The sequence below is a fragment of the Rattus norvegicus genome, chromosome 10 (genome assembly GCF_036323735.1).
Source record: "Rattus norvegicus strain BN/NHsdMcwi chromosome 10, GRCr8, whole genome shotgun sequence".
Taxonomy (NCBI): domain Eukaryota; kingdom Metazoa; phylum Chordata; class Mammalia; order Rodentia; family Muridae; genus Rattus; species Rattus norvegicus.
This window is the reverse complement of record NC_086028.1, coordinates 100,577,513-100,598,867: the sequence shown is the minus strand read 5'-3', so window position 1 is coordinate 100,598,867 and position 21,355 is coordinate 100,577,513. Positions and strand designations below refer to the sequence as shown.

General features: G+C 45.3%; 1 protein-coding gene across 6 annotated transcripts in view; it reads left to right on the top strand.

The window, feature by feature from the left end:
- Cd300ld (Cd300 molecule-like family member D) overlaps nt 1–16,908 on the top strand; it is a 32,909-nt gene extending 16,001 nt beyond the window's left edge. Inside the window, exons 4-6 of one of the 6 annotated variants that reach the window (XR_010055111.1) lie at nt 9,352–9,459; nt 9,699–10,017; nt 14,410–14,521. Coding sequence is in view for 4 of the 6 variants with exons in the window: in NM_001408733.1 (NP_001395662.1) it covers nt 14,410–14,521; nt 15,898–16,045 (260 nt within the window). In the remaining 2 variants the exon portion in view is untranslated. The other 5 variants (XR_010055112.1, NM_001408733.1, XM_039087788.2 and 2 more) reach the window with 5 other exon arrangements.
- Nucleotides 16,909–21,355: the final 4,447 nt, after the last annotated feature.

The following is a 21,355-nucleotide window of genomic DNA, read 5'->3' as shown; positions in this document are numbered from 1 at the left end:
CCCTGGTTTGTTCAGCCTGTTTTCTTACAGAAGCCAGGACCACCTGTCCAGGAATGGCATCACACCCTTCCATCAATTCACAATCAAGAATTGTTCCTTGCTTATGTGCCCACCATGTCAACCTGATAGAAGAAAGTGCTCAATAAGGGTTCTTTCTTCCAGAGTTCTCTAGTTGGTTACAAGTTGACAAACCTTACAGGTGTACTATAACCTATGAAATCACTGACAGCCTGTATGTCTGTTTAATATTTTTTTGTCTCTCTTTTTTAAATTTTTTGTTTGTTTTGGAGGGTTTTTGTTGTTGTTATTGTTGTTGTTTATTTTGCTTTATTTTTTTCAATATAGGGTATCTTTGTGTATTCTTGGCCATCTTGGAACTTACTTTGAGATCAGGTTGGCCTCAAACCCACAGAGATCCACCTGCCTCTGCCTCCCCCAGCATTGGGATTAAAGGCCTGTACTAGCAATGCCAGCACTCCTTCCTCGATCCAGAGACCATGTGTCAGCTCTTTTTAATAATTAGTCTGATTAATAACAAAACAAAGGCCACTTAAGGAGGAACAGGTTTATTTTGGTTCATGGTTTAAAGGGATTCAGTCCACTGTGGTAGAAAGGTGGGGTGGTGGGCTGTGAGGTGTCTGCTCACATTGCATCCACAGTAGAAAGCAGAGAGGGATAAGGGATGGTGTTCCTTCCTCCCTTCCTTCTGTTTATCCAGTCTGCCATTCAGCCCAGAGTAGGCATCTACTCTCTGTACTCCCTCCTCTCCCTAAGAGGGACCTACCTCCATCCTGATCCTTAGAAAGGCTCTTATCACAACAGAAGGCCCTTAAGAGACACAAGGAGGTGTCCCATGTCCAGAAAAGCCCTAATAGGCACCTCCCAGATGCATCTGTCCCCGTGGAGATGCAGTGATCAGCACTGGATGTGTCTACAAACTGCCTCTTCTGGTAGCTGAACGTTGTTTCTCTTTTTGGCTTTCTTGCTTCTCAGGGCAGACCTTGGCAAGAGTCATGAAAAGACGGTTGTCTTCTGAATTTCCTCTTTTCTCCATAGCATCTGCATGTGTTTCTGTGGCTCTGTTTGTTTCTGTGCCCTTACAGGTGTGGGTGAGTGTGAATCGGCCCCAGGCCTGGGGAGAGCTCTTGTCATCCACTTCCTACCCCTCTTTCTCACTCTTGCAGTAATGACTAGCTTAGATGTGCAGGCAAAGTCAGCTCTTGGGAGTGCACAGAACAGGGAGACAGCCTGGAACCCCGACTTTGTGGAATATGTACCTCAGCAGACTTTTGCTAGACACAGAAATAAGTTTCTAATTTTTCCAGTCTGTGAAGCATGCTTTGAAATGTATAGTTTCATTTACCATGGCTATCGTGAACAAGGCACTAAGAACACACAAAATGTGAGCCCTGCTTTTAAGAGAATCGTGGATTAGTTGATACACACACACACACACACACACACACACACACACACACACACACTGCTTCCATCTTTGTTCTGCTGATCACTCTGGGAGGAGGGGAACAGTTGCACCAAGCTCCTTCTCAGAGCATCAGGATAAACACCTACTTCACCCAGTTCCCAATCCTGAATTCCTGTGTCTCCTCCAAGGCAACCTTAATCTCAGCCTGGAGATGGACAGCTCTCAAGCTTGGTTTATGCCTCATCATATTCCAAACTGTGCGGCAGCTGGCAGTCAGCAAGCCAGGGTCATTTTACACTGTTAGCCTGGGCTTGACCCTCATGGCCTCCTTCTTTGTCTTCTTTCCTCCCAGACATTCTGTCCTCGTTAACACTCTCCTTCTCAAACTGAAGCATGCAGACGAGCTCTTGTCCACAAATGTGATTATTTGCTACTTTCTCAAAGTTAACTTCCATGGTTCTGTTGTTATACAAAAGATTTCTCCTCGGATCTGTACTTTCCACTCAATATTAATCAAAGACACTTCATGGGAAAATGATGCGGTGGCGATGAAGAAAGGGTTCTAGGGAGGAGATAATTCTGTGTGTATGCAAATGTGTGTATATATGTGAGTGTTTGTGTGTGGGAGTGTGTGAGAGTATGTGGGAGTGTGTGTGTGTAAGTATGTGAATATGTGTGTGAGTATGTATGAGTGTATATATGTGTGGGTGTGTATGTGTGGGTGTGTATATGTGTGTGAGTGTGGGTATGTGTATGTGAGTGTGTGTGAGTGTGTTTATGTGTGTGTGATTGTGTATATGTGTGAGTGTCAGGGTATGTGTATGTGTGAGTGTGTGTACATGTATTTGTATGTGTATGTGTGTGCACATGTGTGAGTGTGTGAGCACATGCTTATGTGTGAGTGTGTGAGTCTATGTGAGTGTGTGTGTGTGTTTCAATGCATGTGAGTGTGTGTGAGAGAGAATGTATGTGGGTGTGTGTATGTGTGTGAGTGTGGGTATGTGTATGTGTGGGTGTGTGTGAGTGTGTTTATGTGTGTGTGATTGTGTATATGTGTGTGTGTCAGGGTAGGTGTATGTGTATGTGTGTACATGTATTTATATGTGTATGTGCATGCACATGTGTGAGTGTGTGAGCACATGCTTATGTGTGAGTGTGTGAGTGTGCATGAGTGTGTGTGTATATGTTTGAGTGTGTGTGTGTGTGTGAGTGTGAGCGATTGTGTGAGTGTTCATATGGTTGTGGAGAACATATACACGTGGGGATGTACATGCATGTGGCAGTGAGCACCCGAGCACATTTTCATATATCTATAGCACTTGATCAAGCCTTAGAAATCAACCTGCCATACAGAGAGACTGTATGGAATATTTAAATAATTCAATTTAAAACTAACAAAAATCAAATACATGTGACAAAGAAAAATCCATGTTATTTCTTTGGAAAGATGTCAGGTAGTATAAGAAATAAGAGAAATGTCTATGATGTCAGTGACTGGAACTGAATTAACTCTGACAGTGTTCCAACAACCACACATAGAATCTGCCCCCCCCCCTTCACCCACTGTCCCTCCTACTCCTGTGGGCCAAAGCTCCAGGATCTGTCTAGGAACCAGTTAGATGGGCTGCTGCTTGCCGCCCAAAGCAAGAAGCCTAAGCAATTTTCATCAACACACCTGAGTTCAGTCTAACCTTCCTGCTGTTAGTTGAGTCCCCAAAGGTCATGCTCAGGTCCACCAGATCCCCAGAGCTGTGCTTTGCTGCAGAGAATGATGCTATTTCCACACACAGGCTCCCCACCTTCATGATTATGGGGGTTTATGTGACACATGCCCCCCTGCCTCTCCTGCTGAGACTGTTAGCGCCATCATGTGACTTCCTGCCACCTACAGTGGACAGGAGACATCTTAACCCGGGGCAAGGGGTTGGGGGTATGCTGACTCATTTTCCCTAGAGAGCAAAAAGCAAACTTCTGTGGTTGTGGCAGTCTGGAGTTGAGGTTTTCCTATGCCAGCAACTGTTCTTAAAAGCTATGAGTCCGAGCCTGTGTCTGCAGGAAGTTAGGGATGGGGGTGCAGGTGCATTTCTGGGACATCAGCACCTGTGCCTCCCCTCCTTCCTTTCTTCTGCCTTTGAAGAGCGGGATATGGAGCAACTCATGGTCCAGTCCTACCCCCTATCAAGAGAGAGAGGCTCCTAGAGCCAGGGCCACCCCTGGAGCCCACCCTCCCAGAACTCACTTGAAGCAAGCTGGTCTACACTGGCTTATAGCTACACAGAAAAGGCAAGGCTGCCCAAGGCACATATATCATTACAATTGTAACCTTCCAGGATCAAGGGGAGTCATTGGCATGTGTGTGCACTACCATAGACATGCAAACATTCCTCACATGTGCTAATGAAACACACATGTGTATGTACCACCCACAGTCTACATATAACACAGGCTTGTGTTGCATAGTACACACACAACACATGATACATACTACATACCTCAAATGTATGTATACATACCTCATGCACTTATGCATAGGACATGTGCCACACAAGCTACAGACATGATGCATATAAACTGTATACATTAGATGTAACTATAATCTCAACAGTTTACATACCTATACATACCACATGCATACATCGTCATTTGAGTCAGGATGCACTCATAGGGGTGATTGTGGCAGTACTGGCTGTAACAGTACAATACAAATTTTGTATCTTGGTCTCACACTCACACACACACACAGGTACACACCTCACTGAACAACACACATGCAAGAAAATACACACAATCACATATATGGCACTTAGTCACTGTGCCCCAGTTCCCCTGTTTCTATGGACACATCTCTCCTGTGCCCTCACTCACATATCCCTCAGGCTCAAGTCCTGGGTTTGACAAAGGCATGTCCCTGCTCAGCCTCCTATAACACAGAGATCTCTTTAGTTCCTGACACCAGGGAGTATCTTCAAGCCTGGCCCTCCTCTGAGGCTAGAACTGGGGACTCCTGGCCTGCAGGGTCCTTCCTTCTGCTCTGTCATGCAAGGCTCCATGGGGGAATTCCTGAGCACATAGTGTCAGTATGAAGAGGAACACACAACATGACCAATTCTGCTGAGTTTGCCATCTTGCTTAGTCCCTGGGGGATTAGCATGTGCCAAGGTGGGAAGAGGACCTTGGCCAAGCATCTCTCAGGATTGTCCCATGAACCTCCCATTCACAGGAAACTCAGGCATGTTTCTCTTCCAATGATACAGGCACAAATGCTATGGGATTCATTCAAATGGACTTGGAAGGGACCACAAGGTCCTGCATACAATCCTACCTTCCCAATTCTCCTTACTTTCCCATCATGTGTCCGTGATCTCAGCAGACACAGAACTGTCAAAACATGGGACTGTCCTTCACAGCCCTGGGCAAAGACATGAAATAAACCAGCCTAGTGAGAATACAGGGTCAGTACGTGGCAATGACCAGTGTGTGTTGTGCAGTGTGTGTCAGAATGTGAAAGTGTGTGCAAATGAACAGAGACAACTCTGTCCTTCAGGGGCTGTGTGTCCTACCCTGACAGTGCCAGGACCACACATTCCCAGCAAAGGGGTGGGAAGAATCAAGGCCTGAGCTCTTTATACCTCAGTGTCCTGATAAAGGTCATGTCCTATCTGAAGGGACCTGTGTCTCCCTGGGACCTCTTGCCATCCTCTTTGAGAGAAGAGGACACAGAACATCTGCTTCCTTCTGTGAAAAACATCACAGGCTTGGGCTTGAGTGTACACCTTCTTGCCATGAAGGTTTGGGGGATTTTTGTTGTTATCCTTTCTTTCTGTTGTTTTATTTTGTTGCATCTTTGTGAGTTTGAGGGGACAAGGAGAATCCTCCTGGAGGCACACATATGCCATGAGACATGCACATGCCATGGAAACACAGAGGGAAACCTCTCATGCCCCTACTCACCTCTCACCTTATTTGAAACTGGGCCTCTCTTGTTCTCTAGCGCAGATATCAAGCTAAATGTCTCAGGAGCTTCCCTGACTTCCCCATGTCTGCATCCTCTCTCACCTAAGAGTGCAGAGATTACAAATGCATGCGGCAGCATTCAGCTTTCTGTGACTTCTGGGGATCTGAACTCAAGTCATCACTTTGCACTGCAAGCACCTCACCTTACCTACTGAGTCATCTCCCATGCCCATGGAACTCCCTGGGATACCAACTCCCTGCAGGGGTCTTGGGGCTATAGATGGCATAGTGGTCAGAGGAAGTAGCCCAGCTGCTATAGGACTTTCTGTTACAGCACTGTGTTTATAAATCTCTTTATGACTCAATATAACTTTTAATGCAGTTCCTTGTCTGCCCAAAATTTATCTTACCAGGACAGCTCCGGGCAGAGTGACCTAAGATGAACATGAGGTACAATTTGGACCACAGTTACCAACCATCACCAATACTTATGAGTCCCTTGTCCTCACTGAAGCGTTTGTATAAAGGGACTGTGACATTGTGTTGTGTCAGGCACATTGATGTGGCACCTTCAGAAGGTTCTGTGACACTATCTGGAATGTGACTCTCCATTCCGATGTCCCTGGACCAGAGGGTACAGACTGATGTCTTGGCTGAGTTTGTTATGAGTCATGTGCTGTGCTGAGTCAAGTCCTGTTCTGAGGAAATCCCAGAGGTCATCTGTAAGACAAACCTGTGTCTAAACCTCACATTCTCTGATCTCCATTAGCCACTGTTCAGCCAGGAGATGAAGTGCCCTTGTGCCCCTCAGTTCAGATCAGTATTGAGAATTCCCCCAAAGTCTGGCTGTTCCCTTCCTCAGACAGAGATACCCTAGGACTGAGGGTGCCTCCTCTAGGGAAGCATGGAGGAGTTGGGGTTAGTTCTGACTGATGCCTCTTTCCTTCTGGCCCTGACACACTCTTCCCAGACCCATGACATTTTGACCTGGTTCAAATATGAAAACAATTGCAAGTCTAGAACAATCCATTTGGTCCTTTTGCTCAGCCTTGTGCTTCCTAAAGATCTCACCTGCTGGTGCAAAGGGAGCCTTCAACCCAATGACCATCTGCTTTGAGCCTGCAGGGCACCATGATGAATTTGCCAGCAACAAAACCCCTGAAAGTCTCACCATTTAACAGATGCCTGCAGGCATAGGCATGGTGTTTCTTGCTGGGTGCAGCCCCGGCATTAGTCTTCTTTCTTGTTGGTTCTTCTTGAGACAGCAGAGAGGGAACAAAATCAGTGGAGAGTAAGACTTTTCCTATGAGATAAGGTAAGACTTTGTCTTACAAGAGATTTAGGTTTGCTGTATAATAATAAGTTTATTTATCGAAGTCTACGTTACTATGTTGCTATATCTGATTTACTTATCTATGGCTGAGTCACTGTGCTCTGCTACTATAACTGACCTGTCTTCTGTGTTCCTCTGAGGCCAGAAACTGCAGTCTCTGGCACTTAGCACCTCATTCTAAACCATCAGGAGATAAAATAGAGGATTAATTGCTAGAGCCTTTTTCCTTTTGTCCCTATGCCTCTTGCTTGTCAGGCTAGGGGGAAGTTTGGAGCAATAAACTTCTATTGCACCAAGGGAAGTGAATAGCACTTGCAGAAGGAAAAAGTTTTACATAGGCAAAAATGCATAAACTTATATAAGTTCATATACCGATTCATAAATGTGCATTTATACATTTCCTCTCTAATCAGTTGGGACTACTTCACATGCATTCTCACAATTACATTCTTACACACACACATGCATACAGTCTCAAAATTACATACTTAAACACATATCCATACTTACATATGCACATGGAGCAAAAGAAGAAGCAATGCTGCAAAAAGAACTCACTCATTCTGGATGAAACATGAGCGCCAATCTTTATTGAATACAGAAATAGCTTCTACCTTTTAAAAGCTAAATGAATTAAACTCAAGTTTGTAAAGGAAAGGCTTGTTCCTTTTAATAAGATTAAGTCTGCCTTGCTGTTAAGAAATGACCTGTTCTGTCTCATGGTGAGGAAACACCTGCCAGTTACATCTGCTCTCTCCAGCTTCTTCTTCTTTCCTCTTTTCCTCCGCATTCTGCACATTGCTCTCTCATGTTACCTATAGTCTCTAAGTTATTCCACTTTGCATTTCTCCTCAGCCCAGATCCTTTTAGCTCAGTTCTCCTTAGCTCAGTTCAGCTCCGTTCTCCTTCAGTCAGTCCTGACTCTTCAGCTCAGTCCCCTCCAGCTCAGTCCTGACTCTTCAGCTCAGTCCTAACTCTTCTCTTTGTCCTCAGCACGTAAACATCTTTCAGAATACATGATCACATGTCACAAAGTTCATCACAAGTTCCTACAAAAAATCAAATCATAAATTGAAATAAAAATTTACAACAGAGAATGTTTGCATGCATATCCATTAAGAGTAATTATCTGGTTGACCATCCATCACCTGTCTCAGCTTCACAGGTTCACTGATGGTTTAAAACCACAACTAAGTTATTAGTGAACTTTTCTATAGATAAATGCAGTCAATATTTTTTTATTTTCTTTTTTTATTTATTTTTCCCATCTTTATTAAATTGGGTATTTCTTATTTACATTTCAAATGTTATTCCCTTTCCCGGTTTCCATGACAACATTCCCTTAACCCCTCCCCCTCCCATTCTATATGGGTGCTCCCCTCCCAATCCTTCCCCCATTACTGCCCTCCCCTTCCACTGGTGCCCTTACTAGGCTATTCATTGCTACCTATGCAGTTGGAGTCAGTCCATGTATAGCCTTTGGGTGGTGGCTTAGTCCCTGGAAGCTCTGTTTGGTTGGCATTGTTGTTCATATGGGGTCTCAAGCCCCTTCAGCTCTTTCAGTCCTTTCTCTGATTCCTTCAACGGGGGTCCCATTCTCAGTTCACTGGTCTGCTGCTGGCATTCGCCTATGTATTTGCCTTATTCTGGCTGTGTCTCTCAGGAGAGTTCTACATCCGGTTCCTGTCGGCCTGCACTTCTTTGCTTCATCCATCTTATCTAATTTGGTGGCTGTATATGTATGGGCCACATGTGGGGCAGGCTCTGAATGGGTGTTCCTTCTGCCTCTGTTCTAAACTTTGCCTCCCTATTCCCTCCCAAGGGTATTCTTCTTCCCCTTTTAAAGAAGGAGTGAAGCATCTGCATTTTGTCATCCTTCTTGAGTTTCATGTGTTCTGTGCATTTAGGGTAATTCGAGCATTTGGGCTAATAGCTACTTATCAATGAATGCATACCATGTGTGTTTTTCTGTGATTGGGTTACCTCACTCAGGATGATATTTTCCAGTTCCATCCATTTGCCTATGAATTTCATAGAGGCATTGTTTTTGATAGCTGAGTAGTATTCCATTGTGTAGATGTACCACATTTTCTGTATCCATTCCTCTGTTGAAGGGCATCTGGGTCATTTCCAGCTTCTGGCTATTATAAATAAGGCTTCTATGAACATAGTGGGGATGTGTCTTTGTTATATGTTGGGGCATCTTTTGGGGATATGCCCAAGAGAGGTATAGCTGGGTCCTCAGGTAGTTCAATGTCCAATTTTCTGAAGAACCTCCAGACTGATTTCCAGAATGGTTGTACCAGTGTGCAATCCCTCCAACAATGGAGAAGTGTTCCTCTTTCTCCACATCCTCGTCAGAATCTGTTTTCGCCGGAGTTGCAGTCAATATTTTATCCTTTGCCCTAGCACCTATGATAAGTCGTTAGTTCCCTTTTTATTACCTTTGGTTAATTGTTTTACAAACTCTTGGAATGTGCTCTGAGTAGGAGAAAGTCTGTTTACTATCTAAGAGCGATTAACTAGTGACACTTGGGAGACTGGCAGAGTTCTCACTGCAGTTTTGACTATTTGAAAAAGACATAATAGGATTGCAGCCCCACTATAAAAGATTTAATAATCACTGATATAATTTTAGCAATTCTTATAGGATCATCGTTAAGACTAAGAAGTCATCTACTTATCTATATAGCATCACTACAGGACAGTACATCTTCGTAGATCTGCAGAGATCTGCTCCAAAGGGGTATGGTATTACTTAATGATTTTTATAAGTGTTTAATAATAATAACAGGAAAAGCATTTTAATAGCAGGAATCTTTCCTGAAATGAATCCCTTACATCCTTGTGTAATGAGGGTGAACCAGTCACAGATTGAATAATAATCTGAGGCCGGCCATCTCAGGATGAACACCTGCTAGTTATTAGCTTGTCTTGTTATGGCTTCTGACAGATTCTGAATCCCCTGCCCTCCTATGCTGTTAGGACACGGTGAGAATTCATTGGATACTGTGGTGGTTTCCTGCAGACCAGCCTTTCAAACCAGCTAAGGTACCATTTAGACCAAGAACTAATCATCCAAATATTAACAGTAATGGTAGGATTTGTCTTGATATCCTAAGATCAGATCAGCCTCCTGCTGTAACTATTTCTAAAGTCCTTTTATCCATTTGTTCACTGCTATGTGATCCAAACCCAGAGGACCCCCTGGTGCCAGAGATTGCATGGATTTGTAAAACAGGCAGAGACAAGCACAGCAGAACATCTCGGGAATGGACTCAGAAGTGTGCCACGTGATGCTACCGTAATGTCAGAATAATCTAAATTATAACTAGAATAAACTTTAAATTACAGCTTTGGAAAAAAGCCACCCCATCTCCCCCACCTCCCCAGCCCCACTCATATATCGAAATGCCTTGTTACCAGGGACTGGAACAGTTTGACAGGGTTTGAAGGACTAGGGTTCTGGGTTTGTTGGAGGAAGTGCATTAGTAGTAGTGGGCTTAGAGGTTTCATAAAGCTCACACCAGGCACTGAATCACTTGTGAGCTCTCTCTCCTTGAGCCTCTCTCTCCTATATACCATCTCCTCTCTTCTCTCTCATCCATCCTGTCTTTGTCCTCTCTGTCTGGACCATTCTCTCTCTGCCTAAACATCATGAAATAGCACTCCGCTGTGTCTCCAGGACCACACATGACTCGCTTATCCCATGCTTCCCCCCATGATAGAAATGGACTAAGCCTCTGAAACTGTAAGTAGCCCTGGGTACACTCTTTCTCTGGTACTAGCTGTTGTGGTCATGGTGTCTCTTCACAGGAAAAGAACAGTGTGATTATGACAGATACCAAGCAGTGACCTTGCCTTAGAGTCCTGAAGTGAATGCACAAAGTTCCTTTGCGCTTGTTGATCTGATATTCTGTAGAGCATAAAGAGAGCGTGGACACAGACAGAGTGCAGGCAGAAACCATGAAGATAAATCAGTGAGAGGCAAGAAAATGATACAGTGGAAGAACATCTGCATTTTATGTTAATAGGAAGGACATCTACATTCTGGGTTACTAGGAGAACTGCGTTCTGTGTTAGTAGGGAGGCCATCTGTATTCTGTGTTGGTAGGAATCACAAGTGAGTAGAATAACAGTGAATACACAGAGAAGAGTCACAACCTAGGGCACTCTAAGTGTAAATGTCCCCCACAAATGTCACCACAGCCTGCAGATATTTCTGTAGACCAGAGGGGTGTAAGTGCCTCTGTGGTCAGGTGGGTGAGTGGGCTTCAGTACTCACTCTCATCCCTTGTTCCCCAACAAGAAAGAGAAGTGGACGGCCAGCACTGCTCAACTGAGTTATCAGAAAGTAGGATCTGAGGCCATTCTTCCATTCTTCCACACAACACCTACCTGAAATCATGTCCATGTCTAGACATGGGGCCAGGAGACACAGGAAGACAGAACTGTCATGCACAGTGGCTCCCATCTACTTCCATAACTGAAGGGAAGGGAGATTGATGTGAGTTCAAGGTTAGCTTGAGCTAAATAGTGCATTGCAGCCCAGCTTGGGTGGCAGTGTGAGATTCTTTCTCAAATTGTCAGGGCCGAGGATGCGTCTTAGTCGGCACATTGCTTGCCCAACATGCACAAAGCCCTAGGTTCCATCAAGATCACACCATGATTGGGTTGTGTTGACACACATCTAAAATTTCTGGACTCAGGATGTGGGGGCAGGAAGATGAGTTCAAGGACCTTGTTAGCTAAATAGAGTCCAGCCTGGGCTAGAGATGCTGTCAGAGACAAACAACAAACCAAACAGAATCAGAAGGAAGAGATGATGGGAGGGGAGAAAGCTGTGACATACAGGTCTGTACACTTTGTGGGGACTCAGAGACCCAGGTAAACTCCCAGTAATCAGCTCGTAGCATGAGCTTGGCCAGCAGTGTGAGGCCAGAAATAGGGCTAAAGACGCCATAAACTAAGAGCACACTATAATCTGAATTTTGAAGGGAGGAGGTTTCTCTGTGATTCCAGAGGTAGAGCAAGAGAAGGGCAGCTTTCAAACCCACTCAGGTAGTGTCTTGTCAGAGAGGGTGGGCCACCTGACTGGAAAAGGAAATGTTCCCCAGGCCTCTTGAGCAGGAGGTAGAAGCCCACGGGGACAGAGGACATCCTCAAACCACAGCCACTTGAAGGGAGTTGGGTGGGATGGGGCCCAGGAGCAGTTAGCATCTTCTTCACCATTGCTGCCAGGTGTCTGTGCACAATATGGTCATGTCTACCACATGTGAGACAGAATCAGGACCCACTGAGAAGGTTACCTGTGACTGTCACTGCTATAACTACATAATCTCTATTTGTCTTACAATCTCTCTATAACATCAGGGCTGACTTCTGCTCGGACAAAGCTTCTCTCCTTTCTCATTGTTTCCTCAAGACCTGAGTGTTTTCTAAGACTTGACTCAAGGGAGGCCTTTCTTCCCGTCTAGCTATGAGGTGCAGAATGGAGGTTTGTGCTTTCTAGGCTGTGTCCCTCTGCATGGCCCCAGCAGTGTGACAGGTACTGTGGGGGAGTCCCTGAGCGTGACTTGTCAGTATGAGGAGGGATTCAAGACAAATAAGAAATACTGGTGCAGAGGGTCACTTGTTCTACTTTGTGAAGATATTGTCATGACTGGAGGCTCAGAAGAAGCTAGAAATGACCGAGTGTCCATCAAGGATGATCCAGACAACCTCATCTTCACAGTGACTTTGCAAATCCTCACCATGGAGGATGCAGGCACCCACATATGTGCGGTGGATATACCATTGATCGATCACTCCTTGGGGATTGATAAGTTCTTCAAGGTTGAATTGTCTGTGGTCCCAGGTAAGCCTCCATCATGCCAGGGCAGCCTGAGTCCAGGGCTGTCATTCCCTCATAGAAGAAGGAAGCCATGATCCTTAGGATGATGAACTGGGAGATTGGGTGATCTAGGACAGGGAGTGTATGTCCACACTTGCTTCTGTTAGAACATGTTTGGTACAAGTGACAGTGAGTGTGTATACCATTACATGTGTGTGCATGCACAGACAGAAACAATGGGGAACCTGTCTTCTTAAAAGACATTTTATTATTTTATTTATTTGTTTGTTTTTTATATATTTGTTTATTTGTCTGTGTATAGGAGCTGGTCCATGGTGTGTGGGAGTCAAAGGAGAACTTCTAGGTGTTAGTTTTCTATTTTCACCTTGTAGGTCAAACTCAAGTCATTAAGCTTGGCAAGCAAGGGCCTTTACCCATTGAACCATCTCATCAGCCCATGTTGGGGATTCTCTGTGTCCACTGTGGGACAGTTTCAAGTGTGAAAATTTCTAGAGACAGGCTCTGAATCATTGGCTCTCTGTGACTTCCAGTTCTTTTAAAAGAGGAGTCCTCTCTCCCAGGTCTCATACGATCCTGTCCCCAATCTCCATGAGGGAACAATACCTCTTCACATCAGCTCCCCTCTCTCAAAGGCGGCTCTGTCCTGGGACTGAGTGTACCCTTCCTTTCCATGGAGATTCTTGAGGTACCAACTTCATCACTGACTCTGGGACTCCTGAGAGACTTCTCAGCATCCTGAGGAACCCCCCAAGCCCCCGAGATCCCCTGAGTCCCGCCACGCCAGCAACAATTTATTGCTGGAAGAAACTCAGAGGATTCCTCCAAGGTTCCCCGTGCAGGACGGAAAACAGGCTTTCAGCTACTTTGGTTGCCAATATTCTCTGTGTCTAGAGTTCATTTTCAGGTTATGGGGCCTCCCTTATTCTTAGAACCCAATTCAAGCATCTCTTTAAGGGCAGGGTTGGTGACATGGGCTGAAGGAAGGGGTCAAATGCCTTTGATAATCCGAGTTTTAATCATCACATCTTCTTCTTGTTCTCCCTGTTCTTCTTGTTCTTCATCTTCCTCCTTTTTTTCTCCTTCTTCTTCTCCATCTTTATCATCATCATCATAGCTATTTGAGAGAGGAACTTGAGTATCCCAGGCAAACCTCAAATCCACTGTGCTCTTAGAACTCAACTTGAATGCCTGCTCTTCCTGTCTCTGCCTCTCCAGCGCTCAGATTGCAAGCATACATCAGCCCATGTTTCTCAATGTTGATTTCACCCTTATGTTTCCCTGCAATTTCCTCTGTGGATTCACATTGAAGCCTGGGAATGAAAATCTCACTGACATAACTATCTCTCTGCTGTAGAAGCCACTCTCCCCAGGGCCCTGCAAGCTCCTGCCTCTCTAGAACTTTCCATCTGCTCATTCCTCAGAGAAGACTGCCCAGTGGCCTTTCTGAATTACACTGGGAGTGAGTGGGCCAGGGAGACAAGGAGTCCCACTACCCTGTTTGTCCCCAAAAGGATGGCAGACATGGAGGCAAATGGTGTGATTGAGGTTGGATGGGACATGGCACTCAGCAAGTATCTTGTCACTGACACTTACACTCTCCTCTATAAGAAGACTGTCTCCATGTTTACAAGTGCAGGCCAGACAATGTGCACCCTGAGATGGGCTAGGAAGGGAATCCCTGACCAGGCATTGGTGTGGCCATGGGGCAGATAGGCTGTCAGACAGCTATCCACATGCCCCAGGGAGCTGGGTAAAGGAGAGTGACAGAGCTTCCTATGGGTAGGAGACAGTGTGGAGTTTGTGGGAATTGTCTTGTGTTCTCATCCTTCGCTCCAATCACAGGTTCGAGCCCTTGGTGCTGTACAATTCCGGAGCCCACCACATCCTCACCGGTTGACCCTCAGCCCAGCATGACCACAATTGACACAATTCCTGCTCCCAGCCCACAGCCTCGGTGAGGAAACAATATCCCTGAGGCCTTTGGATTGGGGAGGAGGGGTCATACTGAGAGAGCAGAGGTAGAAGGGTTTGGATCTCCCTCTTATATGCCTCTTCTGCATTCCCAACCTCAGGCTAACATGGAGGGTCTTGTGAGTACCAGTTACTCATCTGAAAATAAGGACACAGAAGTGACACTAGGATATAGACACACTTGTTGGCAGTAAATATTTAAAAACTTGCTAAACCTTTTATCCCCCAGTAGCCCCAGCACCCATAGGGCCAAATGGAGCTAACCATAATTTACCTCTTGTTAGTTTCTCTCCTAGCAGTTGTGAATTTTCTGGCAAAACCTGGCCTCTAGAATTCCAAAATGTGCTGGCCTCTCATGGCTACCTGCTGTGGATTCTGCCCACACTCACAAGAACCTAGGGAAATCATGCCAAACACACCCAGAGCCTGTGGAAATGGCTCTGGGGAGATGGTTCTGCCCCTTTGAGTACATCTGAGTTTGAGCCAGATCACCTACAGGGAAAGTCAGCCATGGCGGCTCATACCTGAAGGACCAAAGCTGCTGAGGTAGAGACAGAAGGATGCCTGAGACTCACTGGCTACACAGCCTACTTGGCAAGCTTCAGGATAGTGGGAGATCCTGTCAGAAAACAAGACAGATGGGCCAGGTGAGGTGGCTCACACCTTTAATCCCAGCACTTGGGAGGCAGAGGCAGGTCAACCTCTATGACTTTAGGACCAGACTGGACTACACAGTGAATTCCATTCTAGCCGGGACTACATAGTGAGACCTGTCTCAGGGCAAATGCAGAGTAGTAGCTCTTGAGGAATGACCGAGGTTGTCCTCTGACCTCTACATTGATGCACACACATGTGCACCTCCATACATTCACGTGTGCAAACACACACACACACACACACACACACACAATTATCTATGTAAAATGAATAAGCAGGGGATGTGGAAGCAAAGTCACCCAATACTTGGGAGGCGAAGGCAGGTGGATGTCTATGACTTGAAGGACATCTTTGTTCAGCTAGGACAACATAGTATAAATGAATGAATGAATGAATGAATGAATGAATGAATGAAATCCAGGAGGAAGTGGGAGAAGTCCAGTTAGAAGAGATCTGGGTGTGGGTTGGGGAGGAGGTGCCTGCCTGGTTAGAGGCCCTGAGGTTAGAGTCCCATGGATTTGGTCTGGAGTTCACAGCTAATTCTTGGGCTATGGATTAATCACACTGGACTTTCAGGCAGTCCTGTCCTTGTCCCTGCATAGATCTCTGTGGACACAGACCTGGGGTGGACACAGGCAGATAACACAGGGCAGTAGTGTTGCCTTTTGGGAAGGGCGCTCATTGTGTCTATGTCCCTTCCAGGTCTCTTCTGAGCAGTCCCTACTTCTGCATCCTGCTGTTTCTGGAGTTACCCCTGTTCCTGTGCATGCTCTGTGCCATCCTGTGGGTGAACAGGCCTCAGACATGGTCTGGGAGACAAGGCATTTGGCCCTATCATGAGAGCCAATGAAGTCTGTTGACATGGAGACCCTGTCCCTGGATGCATCACTCTGGTGGCCGAGGATAACCAGTAAACCTGTGTTCTTGAAAATGCTCTGAGACTTTCAGAAGATTCTCAGCACGTTTCAAACACATAAAGAATGTGCCCTACATATACTGGCTGGATAGATGGCTCCGAGGTTAAGAGCACCGGCTGCTCTTCCAGAGGTTCTGAGTTCAAATACCAGTAACAACATGGTGGCTCACACCCACCTACAATAGGAACTGATGCCCTCTTCTGGTGCGCAGGTGCACATGCAGACAACACTCATATTAAATAAATTAATTATAATTAATTAAATAGACTTATAGTACAGTACCTTTACTTGTTTTTTGGTAAGTTCACACTTGTGTACAACATGACTCTATCCTGTCCACCTGCGTCCCCACCCTCCCACTCCCTCAGGCCTGTGTTCCCTCCTCCCCTCCATGTCTCCTCCCCCTTCTCCCATTTCTCTTTTTCATTTTGTATCTCACCGAGAACAGTTAGTGCCTCCTGACTGATTGCTAGCTGACCTTGCTGACTTGGACTTGGTCATGTAACCATGGCTGTAGTGACCTCAGGATCAGGAGACAAAGCCACATTCAGAACTCAGCATTTCAGGGCACTCTCCTCCCCTACCTCTGCCTGTGGAACTCTTTCCTCTCCCTCTCTGCCTTGGGGTGGGATGGCGGTGTCATATAGAGCTGAGCACTCAATGGTCACTTACACCACAGCAGAAGGAAGCATCACCAACCAAGGACAGGGCAGTGCTCATTAAAGGGTGGAGACGTAGATATTTCGAAGACAATTTGAGAGCTTCTCCAATAAATATGTACACTTTCCATGAGAAATACTCAATGCACTGTGTCCTCCAGATTCTGTAATACAATGTGGTCTATACTGATGATCCCCCTGTCTGCTGTCACATCCCTGCTTCCCAGCCACCCTGGTGACATCCTGAATCTAACACTTATATCTGCTTGGCTTAAGGCTTTGCCACATACATGCTCATGGGCTTGCCAAGGGTGTATTTTTTAGCTTCTCTGGTTCTGATTGTTATATAAACAAAGTTATACTTTTTTTGTTTTACATAGAATCTCACTATGGATGTCTGGTCCAGAATTCACTATGTAGACCCATTGGCCTTGCACTCAGAAATTCACCAGCATCATCATACCAGGACCTATGTTAGATTTTCCCCCAATGTTCAGGAATAAACCCAAAGCCTGATTCAAAGAACAAGCACTTTGCCACAGAGATGCACCTCACACTCCCAGCCTACCCGCTTGCCTGCCTGCCTGCCTGTTTGTCTGTCTGTCTGTCTGTCTGTCTGTCTGTCTCTCGTTTTTCTCTGTCCTTTCTTCTTCCTTCTTTGTCATTAACAGGGTCTCACTATACAGCCCAGGCCAGTTTGCAACCCCCAATCCTGATCCTCCTGCCTCTGCCTCCCAAGTTCTAGGATTACAGCCATGTGCTACCATGCCCAGTCACCTGCTTCATTTCTATGTCTTGTGGCTTTACCAGTTTACATGGTGTCTTTGAGGTTCCCACAACTGATATGTGGATGCCCTAACATGCACCCAGCCTGTGCTGCCCTCTGGTTGGCTATGTAAGCACCCAAGACAGCATTTTTCCCTTCTGTGGTTAAACACTTAAAGCCTCTTTTCCTTTTCTCTTCTCTCTCCTTCCTTCCTCTTCCTCATCTTCTTCCTCCCTGCCCCTTCCTGCTGGTGTTATGAAATACAACACAAGCACTCATCACCAAGACCTGCTTTTTATGTTAGTTCTGCTGATCTGCCTCAGGTCCTCATGCTGGTTCAATGGGCCCTTTATTGACTGAATTACCTCCACTGTCAAATATATATATATATATATATATATATATATGTATATAGATATAGATATAGATATGTATAGATAGATAGTTATAGCAATAGATACTGATATATAGAGATAGACATATGCACAGAGATATAGAGAAGGACATATATCTTTTGATGAATTGCTTTTAATTGCAATGTAGCAAATTGGTCAATATTTCTTTCTGGCTTAGGCCTTTGGCTCTGACTTAAGAAATTTTCATTCAAGCACATGCTTGCAATCCCAGCACACTTGATGTAGAGGCAGGAGAAACTGGAGTTTTATCCTCAGCTACATAGTAAATTCTAGGTCATCTTAGACGACATACGACGGTGGAGAGATGGTTTGGCAGTCACAAGCACTGGCTTCTCATCCAGGTTTGCACCCCATAGAAGCTCACAGTGGCCTCTAACTCCATTTCTAGGGGATTCAACTTCCTCTCTGGCCCTGTCTGAGCACTGCCAGGTACAGTGATATGGACGGGGACACAAACCCTCATGCAAATAAAAAGAAAAGTAATATTTTCAATAAAATAAACAACCTAAGAAGATGAAGAGGAGGGGAGACTAGTCATAACAGGAAGAAGAGAAGGTGACGCCCTAAAATTTAAATTGTTTTCCTGAATTGTAAACGTGTTTATGTTTAACTCCTTACATTCTATATTTTATGATTACTGAGTGCGTATTGTGTGTGCATGTACATGCCACAGTCAGGGCAGACCTCGTGGAATCAATTCCCTCCTTCCACAGTCACTTGAGGTACAAACACTTAATTCAGGTCACCAAACTTGTGGAGCATCGTCACCTACTGAGCCAACGTGGGTCACACTGGTACATGGTGGTCTTCTAGTAGGAGCAGTAGTCTTAAGTCTTGGTATTTCGGCTCTCTTCTTACATATCTGTAAGTCTTCATCAACAATGGTCAAATCCTTTGCTGTTCCAATCTTGGGACAAGGCAATCACATTCCTAAAAGGAAAGTGAAATTTGGGCTAGAGAGATGGCTCCACTGAGAGCAGCGGCTGCTCTGGCAGAGACGCTGAATTCACTTCTTAGCACCGAGCCTGGGTGTCTCATAGCCCAGGTCAAGGGATTAATGCCTCCTTCTGGCCACTGTAAGTCCTGATCTTATAAGGTGCACAGACAGACAGGCAGGCAGACAGACATATAAACACACATTAAAAACAACACAAAGTTTATAAAAGGAAAGGTTTTTTGAAAAGCCCATGTTGGGACTTCAAGTGAAAGCCCATGTCTCAGGCAGGGATTCTGTTGCCCTGAAGAATCACCAACCACAACCAAAAGCAACTTGGGGAAGAAAAGGTTTATTCTGTTGTCTCTTCCATATCTCAGTCCAGCATCAAAGCAGTCAAAACAGAAGACACACAGGGCAGGAACCGAGAGACAGGAGCTGATGCAGAGGCCTTGGAGGGTGGCCACTTACTGTTCTGCTCCTCATGGCTTGCTCAGCCTGCTTTCTTATAGAACTCAGTGCCACCAGCCTAGACCTGAAACAGGAAGTCTGTCCCTGTATGGAGTCTTGGTGACTTGCTATCCTGGAACTCACAGAGATCCCCCTGCCTCTGCCTCCCACTGTGGGCATCAAATGTCTGTACCACTCTGCCTGCATGGAGCTGTTTCTCAGCTGAGGTTTCCTTCCCTCAGGTGACTCTAGCTCGGGCCAACTGGACATTAAACCCAGGCAGCACTGAGCATCTTCCTTATCTATGAGCATGGACTGTAAGCACAATGACTTGGGAACTTTGAAAATATCTTCTAAGGTTCAGTGGTTTGGATCAGCCTTGCGGTGAAAGCCTGGTCACCTGAGGTCAGTACCCAGGACGTAGGGTGGAAGGAGAGAACCAACTCCCATAAGTTGTCCTCTGACTCCCGTGTGCAGGCTGCATGCACCCCCACACTCACAAACACATCCTATACCACACACTCTATAAGTAATATTTAAAGCCAATAATAAAATGTTCTTCAATTAATGATTTCCTCTTTGAAACTTGTTCCTGAGTTTTTTATTTGATATTGAATATATTACATATATTATTTTAAATTTTTAAAAGATTTGTTTTATTTTAATTTTGTGTGTGTGTGTGTGTGAGAGAGAGAGAGAGAGAGAGAGAGAGAGAGAGAGAGAGAGAGAGAGAGAGAGAGAGATACACATGCAGGTGTGAGTGCAGGGCCCCTGAGTAACAGAATGAGGTGATAGATCTGGCAGAGCTGAAGTCACATATGATGCTGAGCCGTCTCCTGTGGTTATTTGGAGCCAACCTGGGGTACTCTGAAAGAGCAGAAAGCACTCAGTCACTGAGCTGTCTCGCCAGGCACTGTCTTTTATTTTTAATTATTAAGTGTGTGTGTGTGAGACTGTGTGTGTGACTGTGTGTAGGTATGTGCATGTGAATGCAGTTATTCATGAAGGTCAGAGGTGACTCTTACCCATATGCCACCTCTCTACCTCCTTATATTTATTTAACTACATATTTATTGCTTAAGCCTCCATTTTATTTTTTTCTTTCATTGGTTTGTCTGTGTGAGATCAGAGCTTCAGAAATCCCTAGATCTACAGGTGATTTCTATGCTACCTCGTGTGTGTGCTAGGACTAGAACTTGGGTTTTCTGGAAGAAGAAGCAAATGCTCTTAACCACTGAACCGTCCCTCCAGCCCCTTATTTTTAGTTTAAGTGGTGTCCTTAGATTGGAGTTCTGGCTCAATGGCAGCTTGCCTGTCTACCATGCACAGAACCCTGGGTTTGATGCCAGTGCCACACAAAAAGGAAAAGATTATCAGTAAATGGTATTTTGTGTGGTGGGGATGTGTATGTGTGTGAGTGTGCGGGGTTTGTGTGTGTGTGTGTGTGTGTGTGTGTGTGTGTGTGTGTGTCTGTGTGTTTCTAAACTTCCTCCCATGAAAACCTTGATACCAGAGGTATAGTGTACTTATATCTATCCACACTTGCAATTTTACCTCTGGATTTAAGCCAATTGCAGATTGCCACAAGTTGGGAGGCTGACAAGGGAAGGAGAGAGCTTGAAGCCAGATTGGGCTGTACAGCAAAACTCTGCCTTCTAGGAAAAGAAAAGGGGGTTGTGGATTCAAATCAGTGAGTAGAGGACTTGCCTAGCATTCTTGAAACCATGCATTCACTCTCCAGATGCTCATAAAACTGAACATGCTGGGGAATGCCTTTAACCACAGCATTTGCTGTTGGAAAAACGAATATCAGAAGTTCAAGACCAGCTTGAACCACATGAAACCTGGCCAATGCCTGTGGCCCTAGTAGCCATCGTGACAGATTTCCCTGGCCAGAGAAATATCTCCTCTGAGGTCTATAGCAGTGCTGCCCCGGGCTGAGCCTTAGCAACAAACTTTGCCATCCTGGGCTTAGCCTAGGCTACTGCCATAGGCTTAGCCTGAGGTACATTGTACTC